We start from the raw sequence: 25290 nt of genomic DNA on the forward strand, positions 1-25290 counted from the left end.
GGGATTTTAAGCTGATTTAAGCAAAGAAGGCGCAAGGATAGCACTGGTTATCGCCTTATGAGCTAAGAGTTGAACTTGCCAATTGGCGGCGGCCTGGAGCACAGCCTGGCTGTAGTCAGCATCCTGAAGGGGATTAATGCAGCTGATATTTTTAGGTTTTACTCCAGAGTCCGCAGCAGCACTTTCTCTGTGGTTATATATAGCCCAGAGAACATAAGTAACATGGTATAATTTGAGGCGTTCTCTGACGCTGGTGGTAGCTGTGCTCTTAAAGCCTCAAGGCTGCATCTAATCCACTGACGCAAACACATGAATATTCATCATCACAGAACAGACACACATTTTAAAAGACATATATTTTAATTTACTCAAATGATTCAAGAGTCAGTGAAGTTTCTGCTTTACATCTCTAATATAGCAATTCCTCTCATGTTATATTTACAAGTACATGTATCATATGTATTTATATCATATTAACATTAACCGTAAAAACTCATCTCTGCCCAACATCTGTAAATAAATACCCTGAGACAAGTGAACAAGAATAACAAGGATCTTCTTTTGACCTAACCCGAGTCTCTATACTCATCTTAACAACCACAACAGTGGAGTCTTCTTCAAAAATCAGGCTAGTTTGAGTTATTTACACTCACCTCAAACTAAGAAAAGAGCCCTGAAGTATCACAGTGTTTCAGGGCCCTGTACAGGGCAACCTGCACATTCCTGGTACAGGAATTTATTGCCCAGCTCCTCTAAATGTTCCTGCTTCTTATACAGCAGTTAACTGCACTCATCTCTCTCCCAGCATCCCCGGGCTACAGTCTCCATCCTCACTAAGTTGAGCCTCATAGCACCAACAATAGAGGGACTCAGTGAAGAAGTGTTCTGTATTCTTCATTGTATTTCAAATATATTCTAAGTTTAAATTACTTACATATTTGCCTTTCTCTCTGTGCATAGATATAGATCAATTTCTTTATATACAATAAATACAATTGCAACAAATGCCTTTTATAATTTATATAAAACTAAAATATGTAGAATGTAAATGCAGTGATCAGCCTTAATTATTAGGGTTTCGAATCACAGCGTAACATTTAAAGACTAGAAGTACTCTGCTGCTTGTGCTTACAAAGCACCCTTCATTGTAGAAATAGTGTGACCTTATGATGGCATCAGTAAAGGGCATAAGATAGTTGGGAGTGCTATAAAATGTTGTACACAGTCCACTACAAGATACTAAAAGTGAACAATTTCAAGGTCTAGAAGACATTCACTCCAATCAGTCCCAACTTAATGTCGAATGTAACAGCATCGGGAAGTACATCTACTGCAAATACTTTTTTGTTTGGATTTAGACATTTTCTTCATAAAATAGTCGTGTTCCTGTCACCCAGGCCTTTAACTCACTATTCTAAAAAATGACTCCTATCATTTATGTTTACCATGGTTGCCTACATCATAAGATACGTCTGTTTGCAAGGGAAGATGTGCACCAGAGAGATGATGCTCAAAATACATCACCACATCCTCCACAACCTTGCCTCGAAAGCAATACGCCTCTAAACCGTGACCATCCTTACATGGGAGGGATGGTACAAACAAATAATTGAGTGTTATTACTGGTATATGATATCAAACATGCGGCGTCTCACAGCAATATACATGTGCCTGACTTCTTGTCACCATCGGGATCTCCTCCACCCTCTTTCCTGTTGGGATCATTGAGCTCGTCAAACAGTCCAGTTTCGACCATCTCCTGCTGCCACGGGATAGCCACGGCGCCAGTGCTAAACTCCTTGAAGAATTTGTCGTCCTTGGCATCAAACTCGATGCCCTTGATCTCGGAGAACTCGGCGATGTCGCCGGTGTCCTTGGCGTAGACAACATTGGGCTTGGGCACCCAAGGAGGGTCCACCAGCCCGGCCTCCAGACGGGGGAAGTTGATGGACTTGAACCACTCATGTTTCCTGGGATCCTCCAAGTTGTTCCTGATGATGAGGTAAAAATATAATTCTCCATCAGTGTTTCAAAACTAAAATGCCAGACTATTTAATTGTAAACAAGCTTGTTGCACCATCACAGTTTTTTAATGCTCAAAAATATCAACCAAATTTAATTTTTTTAAATGTTTTTTAAAGTACCTGTGGTAACTAAACAAACAAATACTCTTCCAAAAAAACTATTTGACAAATGAACAACTCACTGCATAAATTCAGATTTACTGCACCACTGTGCAACCATTTAACAGCAGCTTGCTTATAGCTCGAAAGGGAAGATGAACCTCTTACTTCATGCCCAGGCGCTCCTCTATTTTTTTCTTGAGGAACTGCTGGATGATGTCTTTGGTGGGAGCATCGAAGCACTTGTGCTCCCACTTGGGCTCCTCATTGAGAATACGGCGCTGTACCTCCTCCTTCTCCACCTTCTCCTTCTTGCTGTCGGGGCCTTTAAAAGGTGTGTATCCGGCCACCATCTCGTAGATACTGCAGCCCAGGGCCCACCAGTCCACCGACGTCCTGTATGGAGTTTTGTTGAGGAGCTCAGGGGCCATGTATGCTCCAGTACCAGCCTGGAGGAGAGAGAGAAAAAGTAGTAGGAAGACTGAAAATAAGGTTCATCTATTAATCATTTAATTGCACATTTTAACGTGTTAGAAGTCACGGTGTGTTTTATATGTTTAGAACCTTTAAGATTTCTTCAGACTGGTGAAGAACAACTTTAATTGATGTCAAGTGAAATTGACAATGAAGTGTTACGAAGATCAGTTGCCTTGGTTACTAAAAGCTTTCATCTACTCATTGCTATTTTCTTTCTGTCTCCCTCTGTGCAACTTTGACCTTTCCATCTCTTGCTCGCTCTCGCCCCGCTCCTCTGTGACCTCACCTGCAGCCTCGGACCAGGAGCTTAATCCTAATGCTAAGCCTACTACCTGTCAAGAGTCGTGTGTGTCTACACCCTGACAGAGTTGTCCAGCCTCTTATATAAAGGCTGGCCATTTCTGGATGCTAGCAGTCTCTAGCAGAAATACATAACATCCAGGCGGCATGGAGACATGCCTCCGACACATAACTAATGCATGCACACCTCACACTGGTGTAGAGTCGAGAGCTTACATTTCACTACTATGAATTCCAGAAGAAACCCTGTTGCAAAAATCTTTATTTCGAGTTCTGTTGGATGTAACGTCCTTTTATAGCCACTTCATATGTTTACACTTTTCAAAGACGTTTAAATATGTCTTTAAAGAATTCCTCTCATGTCAAGAGCGTAACTCCATTACACTCTGCATTTTTTTCAACTTCCCCTGGAGGCTTTTTGTGATGATATTCTGTCCATCTGACATGTGTCATCAACAAGGCTACAAAGATAATCTTAGTTCATGCAAGGATCAGATCTTAAAAACATTTTTCAGCCCAGTTTAAGTCATCTTGTTTGCAAACTAAAATGTCTTAACATATTCAACACAGGTTTTTACCTGGATCTGTCAGTCTAATCAGGGACAGACTTGTGTAATGCCCACTAAGAGGATTAGGGGACCAAAGCCAGCCTTGCCTGGAGGAGGTTAGCCCAGTCATTCTGGCTGGCTGAGGAGCATCAGAGTACTGGATAATGAGCTTATTGGACTTTCATGGAACTGAGAGCTTACTCTTTGCTGCTGCAAGTAAGTCCTGAAGAAAGCCTGAGGAGAAACCCCTTACAAAATAGTTTATGATGAGGTTTAACATACAGGAGGTATTCAGAAAATATCTGAAAATAATTTTCTGCACACTGGCTCATTATTTGACTCGTTTAAGAATATGTTTATTAATTCATTTTAATGAATTCTATTTATTGCAGTCCCGCCCACTCTGTGAAATACTAGTCATTTATGTAATCACCATTTGACAATAAGTGACCAAAACAGATCATGATGTTCTGTCACCGATAAAATTTTCTTTTGCATATTTTTGAGGTGAGTCTCAATGCAAGAGCCCCCTGTGCTGCCATTATGGTGTAACATCAAGCTGAACCCATTGATGACATGATATCTGTGTTACTCTGTCACAGATCACAACCTACAGACCTAATGAAGTGTGCTGCAGGCAACTCTCAAGGAGCTTGGTCTACAGACATTTAGTTATTCACCTCCACCAAAATAACTAAATGTCTGTAACCAAGCTCCTTCTTACATCCATTGACTGCTAATGCTACAAGCACTGGACCTCCAAGGTCTTGAACCTAGCCCCTACACCAAAAGTTAGCCTATAAATGGCTAGGCTATAATCTGACTGCTCAAGGATCAAATGAGTTATATAATGGATTCAGAGACTGTCATTGCACAGATCTTTAAGCAATCCAGTAATCCCTGTCCGGATTTAAAGTAAAAACCTGACCAAGACTGACAGCCAGTCCAAAAGCCTGAGTCCAGTTTCGAGCTTCACCCTCATGCCTGGATAAATGAGCGCGGCCTCGGAGATGATGCAGATGAGGTATCACCTGGGAGCCAGAGCTTGTTTGTGAGTCTGTGTGGTCTAAAACTTGGTCCAATGATGTAGATGATGACCTCTAATCTTGCTGATGTAAAGATGGTCTACACTTAACAGCCAAGCTGCCATTTGGCATATGCAACTTCCAAGTCTTTGAATAATAGATGTAATGGCCATCTACAGTCGAAATCTTTTACCATGATGTAAAATCTTATTATGATTCCCATTATCATTGCTGACATCACCCAGCCAGGTCTGCTTAAGTTAACAGCATCTTAATGTCTTTGAGAGTGCAACTTTATGCACTTGTTTATTGTGTAACTGTTTTATTGTGTTGCGGGATGGGTGTTTTTGCTATTTCAACTACAAAGTCCCTGTTCAAGTGTGTACATCCACTCACCATCTGGGTGACGGTCTTGTCTGGTGCAATCTCTATGGCCAGACCCAAATCTGAAAGTCGGCACTGGCCTTGGCTATCCAGCAACACGTTCTCTGGCTTCATGTCACGGTATACGATATTCATGTCATGCAGATGCAGAATTCCGGTGGTGATCTGCGCTGTGTAGTGGACGATGCGCTTCATCTCAATGCCCTTGTCGTTTCCCTTGCCGTCATAGCCTATGTTGTAAATGTGGTACTTGAGGTCTCCTCCATTCATCAGGGTCATGACAAGGCACAGATGGGTCTTGGTGTCATAAGCGTAGGCCAAGTTGACCAGGAACAGACTGTTAACTTTCTCCAAGATCTTCTTCTCCAACAGGGCCATCTTCTCACCACCCTTCTTCTTCAGTCGCTTTTTACACAGCTTCTTGCAGGCGTACATCTGGCCTGTGTTCTTCACCTGAACAGCGCATACCTGGAGAAACACAGATGATTTGTTAAAAAGGAGGACTTTAAATGTCCACACAATTCTAAGGCAGGTACAGAAACCATTGCGCTACATTGATCAGGTATCAAGTATATATAAAACAAATTGGACAACTACAAAGTGTAATGGAAATGAAATTTTAGAGAGACTATTAATGGTATACTAAACAAAATAGATGAGATACAGGTTTTTAAATCATAAATCTATGGCATTACATAAGAATAGAATCACAAATAATTTTTCTTTTTCACCAGCAATGGGGGATCTGTTTTGCTTTGTCTCATTTTACAATTTATCTTAAATGCAACACTGATATACAATCAGTGGTGGAAATGAAGACAAGACATTTGTTTCAAGAAGCCAACCTAGCTTGACCCTTGCAAGCTGTGTCTGGCACCCCTTGCCATCTGTCGAACTCACATCTTTAACTAAATATTTCCTCTCCATAGACAGGAGATCAGGTTGGTCCACAGCATTGTATAGCAGAGAGAGTTATATTAGCAGTTTCAAAATGATTGCTGGACATCATGTTCAACATTTAACTTCTATACGACTTGCTTTTAGAGAACAGAGTATTTTAGTCACAGCAGATTTAGATTAGTATAGTAGCAGACTTTACAGTTGTTTTAATCAATAATATTCTGTTTAAAACATTACTGTTACTGTTTTACCTGTCTAAACACCTTCTCTGCATGATCGTTGCCAAGAGCCTGATTCAGAAAAGAGGTTCCTCAAGGGTCAATTGTCAGTCCTCTTTATGTGCTAATGAAGCTAACAGGCTGAGCCATGATGAGATTTAATAATTTGCCATTTGTTTTCTTCAGATATCTCTCATAAATCTCAACCCTCACAGCAATGTATTTCATTTGCAAAAACTCATACTGCCATTGTCTGTTCTTGCAATCATATCATAGCACTTTGCAAGTTATGTCAAAGTAAGATTATTGCTTCCTGCATTTTGGCTTTGTATTTATTACTTTGTGAAACATTAACCATGATATTGCCTATATGCTTCCAGACTTCATGGTAACCTTGGGGTAAGGTAAATCCTCATGATTATATAAGGTATGATCTCCTGTCCACAAATAACGCCTCAAAGAATATACACCTCTGTGGCTTAGAGTATTTCTAAGGATGGAACGACAGTGATATAATACTACTTTTAGAGTATTATCATTACAGTTCCAAAAGATGAAAAATGCATATTATTATGCATTTTTGCATACATTGAATAAAATATGATGATAATAAAATAGTTCTACATCTAACAGTAGTATTATAAGATATATTAGCTGTCACAGCACATGTTTACAGCAGACTTTCATAAAATTACAGGTAGATGTGTTTCTTACCTCTCCGAAGCCTCCTTTTCCCAGAGTTCTGAACTCATAGAAGTATTTGTCACTGATGGGCTGCTTCTCATACTCTTTCCACTGGAGGAATTTATCAAAGAATGGGCTGGCCTGGTAATCTGTGAAGGGTTTGTCTTTTAGATATTCTCTTACACCTTCCTGGACTTTGCCTTTCATCACCTCACCAAAGGTCGCATCTGTCACACTTTTGCATTTCTCAGCGGCCTCTCCAGTGAGAAAGGACAGGAAGCTCTTGGAGTCGGCCTTGCAATACTTGTTCATGATATTCTGGCGTGCCTTGTCTTTTGGTGCACCTTCAGCTAGATCCCAGTCATACAGCTCATCCAGGAATTCAGCAGCAAGCTTATAATCGTTGTTCGTTGCCAGGAAGTCGCGGAAAAATTTTTTGCCAATAGGCTGCCTTTCACAAAGCATTGTAAAGTCCTTCTCAATGGTACTTCGTGCTGCAGCGCATTGCTCGGGCTTGGGGAGAGACAAGCTTCGACGGCGCTTTTTCATCTCCTTGTCATCACCACCCTGCGCTTTTAGGTAGGCCGTGTTGGCCACCAGGTTATCCAGTCCCCCCATGTCACACATCTTGGCGGTTGTATGTGGTCTGTCCCCCCTACGTGACTGGGCTCTTCAGTTGCTCCTCAGGGATGCAGCGCCTTTCAGGATGTGTCTATATGAGTGTGCAATTCGCTCTAAAGCCAACGCGCAAATGAGCTCCTTCACCCAGCCTACCTGCAAACCTAAGACACACTGACACACCCAGTAATTACTCATTTAGAATTAAAGACCAGGGAGGGATTTTGGCTTAAGGATCTTTGTGTGGTCTATTCAAGGATGCTGTGCACAGAAAGGGAATCGTAAGCGGGCTCTGTCGTAAGAGGCTTTGTAGCCCTCTATATCTGCGAATAGTGTTCAGTAGGCTCCAGTACAGTAGTGGTCCGATGGGATCTGTTGACGATGCATTTAGGGGTGAGACCAAGAGAAAGAAAACAAATGATGATAATGCTATGGTAAAGCAAGACACCTTTAAAAAACTGTCATAGTTGTTTTCAGAGAGTCCACTCAAAAACCATTCTTGGGTAACAAAGTTGTATTTGGTTGGGTTGGATCAGGACACTGAAGACGATTTTCACTGATGCAGTCACTATAATAAACCATGTATGTGGACGGCGTCAACATTTCCACCTACATCTTCTTCTCTTTCCTCCTCCTAGCTTCAACAGAGCACATTCTTCAGAGAGCTTAATGCTATTCTGTCTGAGTATTTCAACTAACATTATTACATCACTATCATCACTATATCTTGTTCCAACAAAAATGTACATGCAATGTAAAGACAATTACTATGAGGTGAACTATGAATAAATACTCATTAAGATGCATACATAATATATTTTTGTAGGAATTTGCAAAATGTTTTAATTAGCCATGTCGTATTTATAATGTAATCTAAAATGTAAATTTACACATCACTGAACTGAGTTGTTTAATAGATATGTGCTTTATCCAAAATAGCTCCATCTACGTACCTAATATGTGGGGATCTCTGCTGCATGTTTTTGATATTGACAAATAATGCTTTTATGTTTCAGTTTGTTGCTAAAATGTCTCTGTAAAGTAGTGTGTCAGAAGTGTACATACCAAGGATAACCAATAATTGTCCCTATTCATACAGTACACATCTTTAAAACTGCAGGTAACAGTGTAGTGTCGGTTATTGAAATCGAGAGTCACCTGAGGGACTCAGGAGGATCAGACCAATGTGACGCCAGAGCTCGGTTTATGAAAAGCCTGAAGACTATGACCTCAATCGGGTAACAGCACTGAGGTTAAACCAGGAGCCTGTGATACACCTTATTTCTAACACACATTAAAAAAAACTAGTGTATTTCTGACTGAGCTAAAACAGACATTAGGTTTCTATGTCAAGCTGTGCTCTCATCTTATTACAATTCTGGTATTGGATGGCATAAATATATTCTGTGCAATGCACCATACAGAAAGGCGGTCTTCATTTGTATATGTGTAATGAAATGAACTGGCCTTTTCCTTCCTTTGATGCTTTTGGCAGTAACCCTAAGCTACAGCTATGGTGATGTAGACTAATTTAGTAAGATAAACCTTGGATAATATTAGCTGATCCTTTCTCAAATGGTCTCAAGCTGTCACCGGCCAACACAAGATCAAGGGCTTTGCTTGCCTTCAGAGAGCATGAGACTATATTGGCGTACAAAAGGCCGTGAAGAATACCACACAAAGCAACAAGGGGTTGAATCTGTCCCAAAAGGGAAAGAAAATGACCAATTATGAGCAATTACAAGAATGAAGGAAAGAAAATAGAAAAGAAAATACAAGCACTATTATAAATATTTCATCAAAATATAAACTAAACTAAATTGTTTAGAGAAAGAGTCATCTTGCCAAAATAAAGACACCTGTAATAAATGACAAATGTCAGTTTTGCTTTAAATGGATCGTAGTGTCAGTAAAACACTTAAGCCTCCTGAGTGAATGAAGAGAGACCACAGGTTTCATCTAGAACTGGGTCAGGGAGGGCAGGGAGAGAGAGGGGTAAGCTGATAGCTCACACGTCACTCTTTGGGTTTCCCCATGTGCTCTACACTGGATGTCTGCTGAGCCGTGTAACTTTCATTGAGGGCCCATCACAAATGAATGCAATCATTAAAAAAAAAAAAACAAAAAAAAAACTGTACAACAGCAGCTTTGTACAAACTAATGGAAAAATAGGTATGACCTGTTTTAAATGTTTGGTCTTTTCCAATCTAGATGTTTGATCTTTGAGCCGCCTGCTCCTTTAACCTTGGGAGGATTAGCTTGGCCTGAGGAGGGAGTAAAGGTTAAGATGTGCAGAGCATTCTCATCCTATCTCCCACATGGTCTGCTTCGTGGTCTCTACGTGGTCTTGCTCCATCCTCTTATGTCCCCTCTCAAGCTTTCAAGCAAGAGGCAGTGGATGGAAAGTAGTCCCAGCAGAGTAGTGGGAATTATATAAAAGAAGGTGGGAATGCAATCAAGTGCTTCCACTTTGAGTACACAGAACCTGTTCTTTTCTCAATCGGCATTAAGCAAGGTCTGCTGTCATGTCACTTTAAATGCGGACACACAGACAGAAAAAAAATATTATTTTAACATTGGACATTTCCATCTTCTGCCTGATCCAAAAAAGAAATCAGGTTTATGGACTTCAGGTCTGGCGGGATTTTGTTCAAAACTACATCACACTGTGCAGAATCTATGGTCAGAATGGAGCCTGTCTTCAACCAGAGACGTATCAAAGGAAAACTGCCCAGTTGAATAAGAACGTTTTCCACGTCTGGTTATCATCAGGAACTTCACATTCTGTAGTGACTGAAGTGGCTGCAGATTTGAAAGCATGGGTGTAGATAAGTGGAAATGGAAGATGACTTCTATGTGGTCTTCCGTAAACATTCATCCACCTGCAGGAACCAGCTATTTCCATATGCCTTCTGGACACAAGGCAGAGTTGAAAGAATTCAGCGATTAGAAGAACTGGTGAAATGACCCTTTAAGGAGATGCAGTGCAGGCCAGTAGCACAGGTGGCTAATCCCTGCTCAAACTGTCTCAGGCTCACAGTGTTCTGTCTAAAACCATTTAAGCTTAGGTTAAAAGTGCAGTGCTCCAGGTGAGTGTGGCACATATCTGTGAAAACAGTCATGGTCCAGTCTTTGATTAAGTCTTTTATCTATGCCTCTCAAACATTTCAGACAATAGACTTCAAATTTGACTTGATTTCGCTTTCAAATGCTACCAAAGACAAAAAAATAAAACATCTGCTCCTCATCCATTTGTAGAAACTCGGAGCATACCAACATAAAGCAAGGAAACCAAACAGGAAGGGATAAGAGGAGAGAAAGATACTGATACTGTCAATATGACTTGTGCACAGAACGGACTATTAGCACTAGCAGCTTGTGCCCCCTAGGGGACTGTTTCTTCTGTGTGTACTGCACTCATAATCCTATCAAAGCTAACAGACATTATCTGTCTCTAAAAGGAGTCCAGAACACGATGTAACTGTAACTGACCCAGTGACATCTCTTGTGTTTAACTTTTCACAAAGCAGATATTCTTTGTTTTGACTGCCTTTTAATGCATCTTTTTGTAACTGTTTTTAAAATGGTGCTAATCAAAAAGAATTAGGCTAGAAATGGAATTCTCTACTGTTTATAAGTAGTTCCACATTATTGCAAAGAAAATTTGTTGTGAAATGATCCAGGACTTTATATACATCCATCACAGTTGGAACACTTATATTATTTTAACAATTAAAGCACTATTATGTAATTTTCTTGCCTTAAAATAACAGCTTCAAGAGCTTCAACAGTTTCATTACCAGGATATTGTGTCTCTGCCCCATCACTTGTTTAGCTTTTCAAATGTTTCAGAGTGCTGCTCCTCCATAATAAAAGCAGCTAATAAAAGGTGCGCGGGTACCTGTTAAAGATGAACCAAGCCTTCTTTTCGCATTGTTGTGGGTACTCACTGATGGGACAACAAGGGACCACACCTTCTGGATAGGCTGACAGCATGTTGTAATCCCATAGGAGCATGGAATACAACACTGAACTGGCTAACAAACGTCAAGATGGAAAGATGCATTAGTTACAGCCTCAAACTGGTAAAGCACACATAATCCTTACTACTGTAGTTGCAAATTAATGAGTACAGAACAAATTAAGCAAAACTACCAGATACCAGTGACCCAATATTTATTTACATTATAACTACTTTCTTCATCAAGTATCTTTTTAATTTTGAATTGGACTAAAGACTACTATTTCTTTCTCATTAAAGTACATGCATGTTACTAGTCACAAATGTACTTGTAATCATCCAGTTAACATATAATAAGCATGCATTCCCACATAAATATCATAAGTTGCTTACCATGTTTGTGTCTCAAGTTGAAACTCATCTGAAAGTGTCAAGTGAGTTAAGTTTTGCTCAGAATGAGCTCATAAATGACAAGTCATAGACAACAGAAAAGATTAATGGATATCAATTCATATCAAATCTATAACTAACATTAACATTGCATTAACAATTTGTATGTTACAAAAAAAACAATTTTCATATATTACAATGTCCTTTTTATTTGTTGGTCTTATGAATGTACTAAGAAAAGGCAGACAAGTCATGGCACAATGGACATACTAATGAAAATGTCACCAAACAAATGTCAAAACTATATTATTACATGAATAAAAAACAAATTTAAAAAAACATCACTCACTTGGAAGGAGGAATATGCAGAAATGGTACATTAATATAATACTGAAACACAAGCAACATTTGACACCAGGATTAACTCTGTATTTTTTCTGGCTTTGCACTGTAGTTTCCTCCATGACTGCAGTTCTACATCAGTGTTTCCACAACACAGTTGTCCTCCAAAGGTTGGCCAGACACAGGCATGCTGGAATCAGAGCCAGCTTCTGGTTCAGGGTTAGAGCCAGGGTTAACATCACAGTAAGAGTTGGCGTCAAAGTCAGTACCAGTGACTCTGCCAGGGCTTAGGTCGTGGATAATGTCAGGCTGAGATTCCAACTCTGAACCGAATGTCTGATCCGAAACTGAGCTTTCATCTAGATATTCCTCTGCCTTTGCCTCCAGGTCAGAGACCTGTCCTTCTTCTTGCTCCTCGGTCCTCAGCCTTCTGCGGCTGATCAACTTCTGCAACTGTAGCTTGCTGGTGAAGAAGATGCTGCGCCAGCCTACCTCAAATGCTAGAGATGCCACCTCAGCTGAAACGGTGTTACAGCGCTGCCGCACTGCCTGCTCCCAAAACTCCTCTGACCCACATAGCTGAGGGGAAGTATGGAGTATGAGGGAAATTACAATAAACATATGAGTTGATGCATGTTATAGTTTCCAGTTGATTAATAATGATGTAAGAATAGACTATTACTTTAGAGTTAAAATTATGCATATACACCAGAGACTACAGAGGACAGAAAGTGCAACAGTGAAGCCTTAAATGATAGACGTGTAATTTCTTATCTCATAACACAGATTATTCTTGGCACCAGCTCTTCTCATGTGTCTCTCGAACTCACCTGCCTGAACCTGCGTGACGTTCGTCCAAGCTGACCCACATCCTCTAGTTCTAGATAATTTATTATCCGCAGGAGTATGGAGTCAGACAGGCGCTCCAGATAATCATAATGGCCTTGGCACAAAGCCTTGGTGTACTCCAAGATCTGATGACCGAAAACCACACTGACCTCACCTGGGAAGAAGCCCATTATTTTAGCTGCCATCCATATTCAAGCATTCAGTTAAATCTCACAATATTCTCTCAATAGAATATTTACAAGCCATAACCTGAATGTCAGGTTTCAGTGATACACAGACTTAAAGGTATTATGCAGTTATAGTACCATATACATCTATGTTATTGAATTCTACCAAATTCAAATAGTTCAAGTTTGTATCAAGTTTCACGCCTGTCAAGTCATAACATTTTGTGAAATTATTAGCGTTTTTGCATACCATGAAACCTAGACATTTTCCTAGATGGTTATCACACAGTAAAAAAAACTCAACCCGTTGCGACCGTACCTAAATTTAGAGTGATGAGCACCTAAAGCAAGGTATGATAAAAAGCAAGCATTCCTGTACAGGTTATTAATGTATTTAAGCAAAACTGTAGGAGCATGTGTCCTCTTTATTGCATCATACTGCAAAACAGAAACAAACCTGTAAACTGCTCTGTAACTACTAGCACAAAACCTATATAGAGGCACCACCAACTGTTAACAGCTTACACAAAAATGTGTCAACTGTGCTTTTACTACATGGACATATATCTGCTGTGAAAAGGTCTACTCTGACCTTTGCCATGCCTCCATTAAACCCAATACGATGAAAGAGGGGCAGTTGGTTCTTGATATTCTCACAGCAGCCATTAAGGTTCTTTTCAAACACTTTTGTTAGTGTTAACATTAGCAATCTCTCCTAATCAGTTGTCCCAGTAAGCAATGTCTGTGTGACAGCACACACAATGCCAGGGCCCTTAAACTGAAACAGCTAAATTGGATCGATCATTAATTTCCTTTTTTACACCACCAGTTTTTGTTGCTCTTCTGTTCTTCTGTGAAAAAAGGCTTTTAACCCCTCCACTCGCGAGCGGTATTTTCATCTTTCATTGCACTCCCTTCTTCTAATTGCAAATGGAAAATTAATTGGATGGGAAGTTCAAATGCTAACCCTTGTCTGATGTGCCCGCGTTGTTAAATAAGAATTACTCACACTGCAGCCCAGTGTCAACCAGGAAGTCCTGGTGAGACTCCTTGAGCTGTGCAGGCCTGGAGTTTTTGTCCACAGTTCTCAAAGATATCTTCCAACATCTCCATATCACCTGTAAATGACCCCAATAACCAAACTTGAGAATTCTTTTTTTTTTTTTTTTTTTTTTTAATTTCACTGTCTAAACTATGGTTTGAGAAAACTATCGGTAAAATCCTTACTACAACGCTAAGTTGACAAGTTAAACAGACAGTTACAGGTTATGTGTGCTACAAGTGTAAATGTTTTGGTGTTGCTTTTGTCTCATACTTCTCTCACTATTTATTTTATCCAATGCTCTGATGGCAAAAACAGGGCACCAACATATTTAACTTGCTAACTAGCAGCAGCAGCAAACAGCAGACATGGCGTTTAATATTCTGCTAACCTAGCTAACAACAAACTTCTCCTAGCTACCGTTGATGTTGACGTTAGATCGCTTAAGGGCTTGGACTGAGCTTATTACACGGCAAGTTGCAATTTAATTTAAACAATTAAAGTTCTATCAAAAAAAATATGTACTTACTTGTGACTTGGTGACAACTAAGTGATGAAAATTCTTACTGGGTGGCGGAGCCCGTCCAGAGATTTCAAACAACGGGTCTGTTAAAAGAGACGCCATGTCAAAGTTTTTGCGTTGTCATAGCAACGTGGCATTCTCTGATAGAGGGACCGTTAGCATTTACTTTCTTTTCTTAATTTTTTTTTTTTTACTCATTTTAAATTATATAATAAAATGTACATTATATGACAAAAAATGACGTATAATAGTCATGGTTTCTTGATATTGCATTTGATATGCACGCCTACAATGAGCACATAGATGAACATACGCCAAGTTACTTAATATTAACTAGCTAAACCTAGCTTAAAGTAAGTGATTCCACCTTGTTCAGCGTTACAGTGCCTAGTTCTGATGCTAATTGAAACTTATATGTGTTCACTTCGAAGGTTTGGTTGTGTTTAAATTCATTTTAGGAGCTCAGTTGGTGTTAAGGTGTTATACTGAGAGGTATTTCCGATATTTTAGCCCCCTCTTAATAAAAATTACATGGAAAAGATATCAGTAACACCTATCAACTCGACATTTTTACAACTACCGATTATAAACTTCATAAAAGTAGGATATATTACACAGCAGTTATATTACTCTCCATTAGTTTCAGATGGTTATACCCTATACACTGGCAACTGAGTATATTCAGTGACCTCTCTGTTGGAGTAAAGAATACGACTATTAAAACAGTTACTTACACAAACTCAAAATTGTAGTTAAAAATCTTTTAATTTATTTATACATATATTTATATATGTACACATTCACTTACCTATTCTTGTATAGACAAGAAACACACTGTCAAATTAATTGTTAGTCACGGGTGGCACAATAGAGACCCTAGCTCTCTGGAGTCCCAGGCTGTAAAAATGTAGTAATCCCTAATTAATTTATTCTTTTTCCTTGCCTTCTTTTAAAGCAAACTGAACAGAGGTCAGTGTTTCTCCTCATCCTATCTTTTATTCCAAAAGCTTTTTTAATCAGAAGGCAAAGAAGAAGACAGCTGTCAAGGGAGTGTGGCAAATACAACATAACTAACATTTCATAAATATTTTGCTTCCAAATGTTTTGGCCTTGGCAGGGTCTGGAAAACCTGTCATTCCCTGTCAAGAGGACAAGTCATGGGCAACCATGTGAATAACTACTTGACTTGTTTTGAGGCTACCCAATTTGGGTCACATTCACAACCCTGAAGCTTTCACAACAGTCTTTCTTTCTTTCTGTATTTACCATATTCAGAAAATATTGTGAATATCTTGAAATGTGCTCCCCTGACATCTTCAGCCTGCAGGAGAGGTTATGAGAGTATATTTAACAACTGTAACAACGTTTTATAGATTAGGTAGGGTGCTGTAAAAAGACAAAGAAATAATCACCTTAATGCCTGCACTTATTGTCTTTCCTCCATTTGTGCTGTAGCAGACATGCCCATCCCTTTGCTTGCTGGGCTTTCACATCTTTAAAGTCTCTGTTGGCCTCATATTCAAGGAGCTGCCCTATGTTTCAAACCAAACTCTAGCCCCTAGGATTTGTTCACAATTTCACAGATATTGGCAATATTTAAAAGGATGACAAATAGTCTGCATCAATGCTGTCTTGCATCCACCTATGTCACTCTAAATTAAAAAGATGTGGGTTTGGTTGCATTGGGTTATAGGCAACTTGGATCTGGAACTGTAAGTTAATAAAGGACATTTTGCACCTTAGTGCTAGTATAGTAACAATTATGCTAAAATATATATTTAAAAAAAAAATCCCTTTTGCAATGAAATACCTGCATCTTAATGGTTGTTTCAAACCACCGATCATGGATTTGGATGGAACCCTGTTAACAATATTAAATTCTATTCCCTTATGTAGATAGTTTGTAGTGGGTTTTTTTTTCTTCCACAAGGTGTATATACTCATCCTTGTTAACTCAGTCCTTGTTATACATAACATGTACTTAATTGTGATTACAAATTATGATATGCACGGAGCTTACAGTCATAAACAAAAAATAAAAAGCATATAACGTATTTTATATTGTCCAAACAGTACATTTCCCCCCATAACAGTCCCTTAGTCTTCAACGTAGTCCTTTGTACTCCTTCATAGTGTTGTAAACTTGTTTTACAAAAAAAAACAACTTAAGTCTTTTTTTAAAAAATCAACTGCTTCTAATTGCATGACGGAACAGGTGCGTTGAGTATGTGCTGCATGCTGCCCTCTGGTGGCAAGGACCGGAGATGTGCTACAGGAAAGGATTGGTGGAACCTCCTGAAGGGAATGACCCGGCTGGAGCTCCTGCCTGAAAAAAAGTGAGGGGTTCAACATTAACAATTAAGACAACAACAGAAAACATTACAGCAGTGAGGAAATTATTCACTACCTCCGCCAAGGAGATGGAGTAAGGGTCTTTGCCCAGAAAAGACCCAATTAACTTTTGGTGGATAAAACAGAATTTTTCTCATTGACTTTAGCATTGCAAGATCAACATTTTTGTTCATGGAATATTGCATGGATATTTATTTAAAAAAAAACAAAACAAATGGCATATTTAGGTGGCTGGTATTTATGATGAGGACAATCTGATGAGGTTTAAAATTTAGAGTGATACAGGGCTATCGAGTTTGAAAATGGATTAGGCTTGCTTGAATTAAAGGGGGCCGATGAGTCTTTTCGCAGGTATTGACATTCAAGTATCATTTTAGTTTCATTAAAAACGGTAAGAGTAGCAATGTTTTTAGTGAAATCAATCACAGCACAGTTCATTTACATTTGATTTGCATGATTGCATGTTTTAAAAATGTGACCAAACAGCATTAAAATGAAGTAATATAGTGCTGCTAAGATGCCCTGAGCCAAACTTCTTTTTCTTCTGCTCCAGATATCAGAAGAAATCTTTTTAGTTTGGTACAGACACCAACAAATGTGACATTATCATAATTTAAAAAGTTTTTTCAATGAAAATTCAAAAAATATTATGCAAATATGATCATTTTCACTTTAGTCAAAGTATATCTGTATTTATGTGTCAAAATAATCGCAATATGATTTTTATTTTTTAACATACCATGCAGTTCAAATGTTTTCATAAGCTGACAAAGTTCATTCTGCAAGAATCATTTATTTCCTTCTTTAAAAGTCACTAAAAAGTTGTCTAAAAAGACGACACATGCTCACCATGAAAGGATTATTGGACATGCCAGGGCCAGCCATGGGCTGCCCAAAGGGCGTCATGGAGGGCTTGGTCTGTCCGTAGACTGGGAATGCAGGGCCTGGGGGGGATTGAACAGATTGAGTCTGCTCTCTCCAGCAGATAAGCAACGTGTAATAGTAATACATCATTGTAACTGTTACATCACCAGGCCATTTAGGCATTTTTAAAGAGTGAAATGTAAAACAATCTTTACAATGAACATAAAGATGACAGAAATATATTTTTTAAACGATACAGAACTCAGACTGTAAAGAGGAGGAAGAAGGTAACTAGAGCCAAGCCCCAGTGTGTCAGACTGCATTCAGGTGTAAACAGAGCTTTACGAGTGATGTCAGATCTGTTCATTCTGTTTTCAGAGCAGAACCAGAAAGCTTTGTACACTAAATGCAACCTTTTATCACTGTGCAGTAGGTGTCACTGACAGGTCACACTTCAAATTTGTTGCAGCAAGTCTGAAACATAATTCTGAATGCAGCATATAAAGATGACAAATAATTCATGCTGAGGAAAACGCTGCATGTGACCTGAATATCCGACAGGTACTGCACAAGTGGAACAAGGGAGGAGGACAGAGGGATGTGGGAGGCCACTAACCATTAGACTGAGGGTGGTAGGCCCCAGGTTGAGAGTAAGGGACGGGGGCCTGGCCAGGGAATTGCTGCTGGAAGTTTCCGCTGAAACTGGTCGGGAGGCAGTAGGAAGACGCATTCCCAAAGCCGGCGGGCATGCTCATAGAGCCAGTGCCAAATGAGGCTACAAGACATACGCAGGGTGTGTACACACACACACACAACACAAACAAGGAGGAGTAAATTCTAGATACTTTGGCAAATCACAAAGCTACTAGGCAATGTAACTGGGTTACATCAAAGACACACAAATGTCTAGGTTAAAAACGTGGCTTATTAAAAACATCAAACTTTATACACACACACACCTGCAGCTGGAGCTCTGCCATTTGTCTGGAAAGGGTTGGTTGCCATCTCCGGGGCAACCGCTGCAGCAACGAAGGGATTTGTAGATGGGCCGGCTAGATGAAAAACACACAGTAAATTGCAAAATGAGCTACATGTGAAAATGGACCAGCATGCACCACTGTAGCTGTCATCACTTTTACCACCTCCAAAGCCAGGCTGCATGCTGGGTATCACAGGTGGATTCTGGGCTGGCGATGAACCGAGGACTGGTCCAAATAAGTTCCTGTAGGAAAAAATACCCAGATTTAATGATTTTGATGCATTTACACATATTCAGTAACCTCTTTTCCATGAGCAATGAAGCTGTGAAAAGAGTGATGTCTGCCAGTCTCTCACCCCGTCACACTGCTGCCTGAAGAGACAGAGGTGCTGAGCTCGTTGTCCAACTCAGCCAGAGCAGCGTAACGATCCTCTGAGCAGCTTCCTATCTGGGACTGGGCGGGCACGGCACTAGACACTGACGGGATTGGCACACCTCCCCCTTTCAACAAATATTCCAAATAAAGAAAAGATACACATGCACATTCAAATAATAAAAAGACAACGACATGACTAACTGATTCAGGGAAAGCTTAGTATTTTACAACATATGCACAATGTGACGTATAGGGCTAAATGACCACTGGGTGTCTCCCTTCACAATGCTTCTGAGATGTCTTTCTTAAATTAACCCATATAGAAAAGATGTATTGGTGTGTTCCCAACAGTGCTAACAACTAACAGAGCAATAGTTTTAAAAACCTTTAGATTATTATCCAAGAGAAATGTGTTGCCATCAAGTTTTATAGTTGCCTAGCAACAACAGAAGTAAGCATATAAAGAGCATTGCTGATAACAGAGAGGGCTTGACCAGTGGACATAGAAGGTAAGAGTAGATAAGACAAAAAACTGGTAAGTATGTGTGGTTATGGCGGAGGTAACACAATAAGATAATGGTGGTGAGGGGGGTACCTGATGAAAAGGACTTTGAGGGGGGTGAGGTGCTCAGATGGGATGGAATCGCAGTGTTTCCAAATGCCTCAAAGTTGGCAAAGTTGGTATTTGAATTACCCTGAGGTGCTGCAGCCACACGCAAGGGAAAATTAACACAGGGAATGAATGTGGGAATAAAAACAGTGAAATGAGGAAACAGGATGACGACAAACCATACTGTGAAATACCTTATTGATCGACATCGGAATGTAATGACCTTTCACAGAAAGTCTTCTTACCCGACTGGCTTGGAAAATGTGCAAAGTTGGCAAAGTTGGCAGAACTGGACGTTTGAGTCGGTGGAGCAGCAAAAATGTCTCCTCCCAGGTCAGAGAGCAAGTCGAACTTCTTCTCCTGAGCAGTGCTGTGAGCCTGGGAACGAGCTAACCCTGGAGACTGGGCAGCAGCACAAAAAAAGAGGGCTAAAACATTTCTCCAGCCAAATTCAAATGGACATCATGAATGGATAAGGGATGGGTGTGTGTAGGCTCAGTGTACATTTGTTTTACCTGGCGCAGCGGGGTCTTGTTAAGCTGCAGGGTCTTGAGGGGTTGGACTTCTGGGGTACTACCAGTGCTGCTGGCTGAGGACCCAGACACAGAGGCCTGGACACTTGACACTGCCCTCGCCTGGTCTGGAGGAACATACCTAGGCAGTCAGGAAAGAGCACCAACATAAATTAAGAGATATATAAAAGAACATAATAAAATAAATGAATGAAAAGGAAAAATAGAAACAGCATCCCATGTGGCCACTATGTAAACATAGTACAACAAATGTTACTTTTGACTGATTTGATTAGGTTAAAGTATCTTGTTCTTTTCCTCAAATGGTGCAGTGTTTAAACATTGTGCTGTCTCTCCCCAGACACTGCAGAAAAGAGGAGAGTGACACGTAGCTACAGACAATGAAGAGCATGCTGTCAAGCTAAAACCATAATGGTTTCTTTTGGCAGGGGTAGCAGCCAACTCTCTGCACTCTTTTTCTTTTCATCACAGCCGACAGTAACAGATCAGCACTACTGAATGACCTGCAGAAATTCTGACACTGACAAAGGAAGCTTTTTGAGGTATTTACTACTTTTCCAATTGCACTATTTAAAGAAGAATGCACCCAAGTATAAAATAGTTATTAATTCAACTATGTACCAATTTTAACAATGAATACCCAAATTGTACAAAGGACTGAAGAACGGTCATGAATGCTGGTTTCATCCTGATTTGATTTACAACAACAACCAAAGCCAAAACTCTTCAACGAACAAGCAAAAATCTATATGTTTATGTTACCATCTTTTCTTTTCGTATTTTTCCTGAAGAAACTCTTTTACTTTCTGTGGTTCTCGGAAGTCTGGAACAACTGATGTCCTGTCGTCATAGAGGCCCAACCAGATGTGTTTACAGACCTACGGGGGGGCAGAGGAATGAGGAGAGTGGGAGGTAAGGAAGGGATTTGGGTGGGGGTGGTGGCAAAGCCGGGAGAGAGGTGAGAGAAAGTAAAGGGAAGGGGGAGGGGATGACGAGAAACATGGGGGGAAAAAGTAGGGAGAGAGGAATGCCAATAAAGTTGACTAAGCAGGGTTCAGAAAAATGCCAAGATGAGCCACTTCTGAATCAAAACCAGAGAGCCATGGCTCCAAAAATGATGTTACGCAATGTGAAATATGTCCTTTGTTGTTAAGTGTGCACAATACCTCATTGCTGTGCTTCTGTAGGAACTCGATTTCCTGATGTGTGAATGTGGTCATAGAGATGGACTTCACTCTGTGTGGGGGATTCAGTCCTCGCCTGTGGGTGGAGGAGGTATATGTTAGCATTAGAACAAGAGAAGCAGGATGTAACCCAATGCTGTTCATGTGATATGAACAAGCAAACAAAACTCCAACCACAGATGCATTGATACATTTTCTTCCCAGAGTATATGTTTGAGACATGAAAACTGAGCTCAAATCTAAACATTTGACAGTCGATTTGTATGCAAACCAGCTGAGGGGAGAATGTACTGCTGCTTTATTGTTTTTAAAGATCATGTAAATAATACAATTAATTGTAAAAATCCACTGAATTTTTAAACACCAAAATAAAACAAGCAATTGAGAATTATTTGTGGCTGTTTGTTTAGATATAGGGTTGCTCGGATACAATACCAGAAGTGCAAAAGCCTCTGATGCTGCCTAAAATGCTGGATCAGGTTGAGGGCAAGTATGCATTTTTATGCACTGATCCCATACCACTTAATTTATTAGCCCCGAAACTTGACTCTGCAACTTCCCAGCAGCATCCATTAAACCTGTACGAAACTTAGAATATTTTTCACTGCACAAGTCGCTAATATCCATAGATGGCAAGCAACTTGTGTAACTTCAAGAACATATCAGCAAACTTGCATTTGTTGATGTTTGTGTCTCGTCATGCCGCATCTAGCTCTGATTGACTGTAACAAGGTTTAACCTGAGCCATACTAAACAACTATGACAGGAATCACATCACATCCACACAGGGTGTGACACCTTTACTTACAAATGAACCAGACCCGTTTGAAAATGGCCAAGATTGTGCTCACTCTTATTCAAGACTTAAAGCAGATGCCATCATAACTACATACATCTACAGTATCAGCAAAAACTGGAAACCAATCATTTTAAAACCCATTTTTACAAGGATGAAAGGACAAAATATGTGTTTCAGTTAGAACAAATCTCTACAAATGCATTCAAACCAAGTGCAAATATAACACATGCAAAAAAACAACTACACAACATGTAACTCAAAAAAACAAAAAAAAAACAAACAAATGATGTAACCGGTTCAGCCAACCATTTTGAAATCACCAACTGGTACTGAAAAATGTGAACAAATTACATTGACTTGTAACTGGAAAGTGCAACAGGGAGTTGTTCAGTTTTCTGGCAAAAGCTAAATCCTGAAGACAAAGAAGTTTTACAGACAAATCTGTGTCAAGATTACTGACTTACTGCGTGTTAATACAGCAAACAATCACAGGTGTGAGACTAGGGGGATTGTCTCAACACTGATAGGGAACAAATCCACAAAGCCACCAGAGTACAGTAAGGTCAATCGCCTCAAATTAAATTGTCTTTTGGTCTCTCAGACCTTCAGATATCAAAATCTGGTGGTCTGTGCAAGAGGGACAGCAGGGAGGAAAGCCACCATGAAGCCTCAGCCAGTCTGGAGGAGCTTTCATTGCTTTTAGCTATTGCTTAACAAGGTGGAGCGCAATGGCAGATTGGCAAAGACAAAACCATTGTTGTACAAAGAAAAAGCGCATGACATCTAGGCAGCTGTTTGCCTTGAGGGTTGTAGGAGACTCTAAAACCAAGTGAGAGAACATGATGAAGGTTCGCAGTCATCCAGGTATAGTAATTCTACGTGCTGCATTGCAGGCAACTGGACGTGTTTCAGTTTCTTGAAGATGTTACACCTCTCATCCAATAGGCTTCCTCAGTTCTAACTAACTGGAGGGGAGTTGCAGGCTTATAAACATTACTTTAAACATTACTTGTCACCCACCTACAATGCAGCACTGAGTTCCCTCCCAAGACAGCTTTACAACCCTCCACACCTGGGCTCACCTGGACCTAGCAACCCACCTTAAGGTTGGTTGGGTCAATGACCAAAAGGGGCCCTATCAAGTCTGAAACTCAGAGCTCACGTGTCTTTTACGACTCTGTAAGGACACTCTCACACACTTAAAAGCCTGCAACTCCTCTTCAGTTAGTCCGAGCTGAAGAAGCCTCTCGATAAGAGGTGAAACATCTTCAGGAAACTGAAGTTACGACACAGAGAGAAGGTTTTAAGGTCAGATGAGACTAAAACACACCATCAACACCACGAAGCGCTGGTGACAGCAGCATCATATTCTATTCATCATTTATGCTTCAGCCAGCCATAGGAGGCTTGTGGAGGTTCAGAGTGAAATAAAGTCAAACACTCAAGAAACATCCTGATGCGATTTGTAACAATACTGGCTGAGAACCAAAAACGTTCATGTCCTGGTGTGGCCAAGGCAGAGTCTAGATCTCTATCCAAACCAGAAATTATGGCATGATATGAAGATTGCTGTGCTCGACAGCTTGACTGAGCACTCACAGTTTTGCAAAGAGGAAAGAGGAAAAGCTGAAGTAAGCACATCTGCTTACAGACCTTTCCACAAAGACTCAACACCGTAATTGTTCCCAAAGGTGCCTCCACTCATACCAACTGCGAATACTCCTTATACATTATGTCAGGGGTCAGAACCACTTTATGGATCCATGTCAAAAAGGCCCAATGACGTTTTGTAACTGGTGTGCTACTCTACTTATTCTGTTCAGCTTAATGATGGATATTGGCACATGTTCATATAACTGATGATAAAAACTCAGTGTATCATACAATTAAATGGTAAATACTGTGCGAACAGCTACAAACCATGAGGTGGATGCAGGGTTGCCAAATCCTGGCAGAAAAAAAAACACGCAACATACTGACAGCAAGACTATCAGAGGTGTTGTGCCTCTGTATGAGCAACTTATTGGGCGTGGGCAGCTAAGATATTGCATAAATCCTGGTTATGGTTTCATCATGGATGAAGTTTCTGAGGAAGAAGACGTGACTCCTGCGGGCAGCAGCCGAGGACGACCCACTGCCCTACTTCAAGCACTTCCCAAGTTGAGACCCACCCTGCCCCTTATCTAGAGGTGTGTGTGTTTGCGACATTCCTTGTCGGGTCCTGCTAAAGTTCAGCTAGAGGTGGTTCCTCTGTGACGTGCTGTTTTTAAACAAGGTGCTCAAATATTTGACCGTTGGGTATGTGAACCTAACGTTTGGCTTGCTAACCTTGACCACACAGGCAGTAAAGCGCTGAGACCACCGCTCACACTCAGCCCTAAACGCCACATTTTTTTTAATCACAGATAAGTAACGCTGTAAACAAACCAGGCTGCCCGGCCCAGCGCCCCCTCCCCTCCCGTCGCCAACGTTACCTGTGCCGACTTTAACGCTAGCTAACGAGCTAACGGAGCCGCTAAGTCAGTGCCGGACCGGGACCGCGTAGGCGCATGACTGACAGCGGTGCCTTGTGCCCGCCCGGCGGTGACTGTGACACACAAACATGACACTTTTGCCCAGAAGTAAACTCACAAGATGCCAGAGCAGGTGGTACAGACGAAGGAGCCCACTGTCATGTTGACATAGGTCGGGCCGCGCTGGTCGCAGTCGAAGCATTTTCTATTCGCGGGCAGGCTAGTCATTTCCCGGAGCATCTTCAGATGAGTCTCCTCCTGCTTTCTCTTCGCGCTCGTCGCCATGGCCGAAAACAGCGGGCTGGTATCACCGGGGGAGAAGTTTTCGTCAAGGGACCCGGGACAGGGCGGGTGCCGTCGGGGCAGACTTGTAGCGTGCGTCGGCGGTGGCCGGGCAGACACCTTGCTGAGAGGTCTAGCAGGGAGACTGGGCGACTGACAAACTACTTCTTCTGCGGGGAGAAAGTGACACACAGGGCGGCCTCACAGGCACAGGCGCCATCTGTTGGTTTGGAATGATGCCTCGTAT

The 25290-nt window shown here is 40.7% G+C and overlaps 3 protein-coding genes across 6 annotated transcripts; all 3 read right to left on the reverse strand.

The window, feature by feature from the left end:
• Positions 1-341: 341 nt before the first annotated feature.
• grk7a (G protein-coupled receptor kinase 7a) lies at positions 342-11572 on the reverse strand. Of its 3 annotated transcripts, none has more exons than XM_037084775.1 (5): positions 11179-11572; positions 6690-7649; positions 4870-5325; positions 2292-2572; positions 1652-1991 (listed from the first exon to the last, which is right to left on the reverse strand). In XM_037084775.1, the coding sequence occupies exons 2-5, from the start codon at positions 7284-7286 to the stop codon at positions 1652-1654; spliced, it is 1674 nt and encodes a 557-aa protein (XP_036940670.1). In that variant the 5' UTR covers positions 7287-7649; positions 11179-11572. The 3 variants fall into 3 exon arrangements, with proteins under 3 accessions (XP_036940673.1, XP_036940670.1, XP_036940671.1); XM_037084776.1 differs by having other exon boundaries at positions 7726-11572; XM_037084778.1 differs by lacking the exon at positions 11179-11572 and having other exon boundaries at positions 342-1991; positions 6690-7286.
• Positions 11573-11817: 245 nt separating this feature from the next.
• Positions 11818-14705, reverse strand: fbxo36b (F-box protein 36b). Its single transcript, XM_037084779.1, has 4 exons — positions 14558-14705; positions 13996-14104; positions 12801-12973; positions 11818-12549 (listed from the first exon to the last, which is right to left on the reverse strand). Exons 1-4 carry the CDS (start codon positions 14651-14653, stop codon positions 12103-12105), a joined length of 825 nt encoding a protein of 274 aa, XP_036940674.1. The 5' UTR covers positions 14654-14705; the 3' UTR covers positions 11818-12102.
• Positions 14706-15297: 592 nt separating this feature from the next.
• agfg1b (ArfGAP with FG repeats 1b) lies at positions 15298-25284 on the reverse strand. Of its 2 annotated transcripts, XM_037083522.1 has the most exons (12): positions 24880-25283; positions 21432-21525; positions 21028-21143; positions 20248-20386; positions 19978-20134; positions 19718-19825; positions 19103-19247; positions 18910-18989; positions 18727-18819; positions 18384-18542; positions 17753-17847; positions 15298-16877 (listed from the first exon to the last, which is right to left on the reverse strand). In XM_037083522.1, exons 1-12 carry the CDS (start codon positions 25044-25046, stop codon positions 16821-16823), a joined length of 1410 nt encoding a protein of 469 aa, XP_036939417.1. In that variant the 5' UTR covers positions 25047-25283; the 3' UTR covers positions 15298-16820. The 2 variants fall into 2 exon arrangements, with proteins under 2 accessions (XP_036939417.1, XP_036939418.1); XM_037083523.1 differs by lacking the exon at positions 19718-19825 and having other exon boundaries at positions 24880-25284.
• Positions 25285-25290: the final 6 nt, after the last annotated feature.

The sequence above is a fragment of the Acanthopagrus latus genome, chromosome 21, assembly GCF_904848185.1.
Source record: "Acanthopagrus latus isolate v.2019 chromosome 21, fAcaLat1.1, whole genome shotgun sequence".
NCBI classification, from domain to species: Eukaryota; Metazoa; Chordata; class Actinopteri; order Spariformes; family Sparidae; genus Acanthopagrus; species Acanthopagrus latus.

What these genes read in the sequence shown, in the direction of transcription:
- grk7a (XM_037084778.1), bottom strand. Translation starts at nt 7,286, where the DNA reads ATGTGTGACATGGGGGGACTGGATAACCTGGTGGCCAACACGGCCTAC. An exon ending in GAAAAGGAGGCTTCGGAGAG is followed by an intron (nt 5,326 to 6,689) that starts GTAAGAAACACA and finishes GTGTTTCTCCAG; the next exon opens with GTATGCGCTGTTCAGGTGAA. An exon ending in ACAAGACCGTCACCCAGATG is followed by an intron (nt 2,573 to 4,869) that starts GTGAGTGGATGT and finishes TCTCTCCTCCAG; the next exon opens with GCTGGTACTGGAGCATACAT.
- fbxo36b (XM_037084779.1), bottom strand. Translation starts at nt 14,653, where the DNA reads ATGGCGTCTCTTTTAACAGACCCGTTGTTTGAAATCTCTGGACGGGCT. An exon ending in GGTTGACACTGGGCTGCAGT is followed by an intron (nt 12,974 to 13,995) that starts GTGAGTAATTCT and finishes GCTTCTTCCCAG; the next exon opens with GTGAGGTCAGTGTGGTTTTC. An exon ending in CGTCACGCAGGTTCAGGCAG is followed by an intron (nt 12,550 to 12,800) that starts GTGAGTTCGAGA and finishes ACTTCCCCTCAG; the next exon opens with CTATGTGGGTCAGAGGAGTT.
- agfg1b (XM_037083522.1), bottom strand. Translation starts at nt 25,046, where the DNA reads ATGGCGACGAGCGCGAAGAGAAAGCAGGAGGAGACTCATCTGAAGATG. An exon ending in ACAAGACCCCGCTGCGCCAG is followed by an intron (nt 20,135 to 20,247) that starts GTAAAACAAATG and finishes GCTGCTGCCCAG; the next exon opens with TCTCCAGGGTTAGCTCGTTC. An exon ending in CTACCACCCTCAGTCTAATG is followed by an intron (nt 17,848 to 18,383) that starts GTTAGTGGCCTC and finishes AATCCCCCCCAG; the next exon opens with GCCCTGCATTCCCAGTCTAC.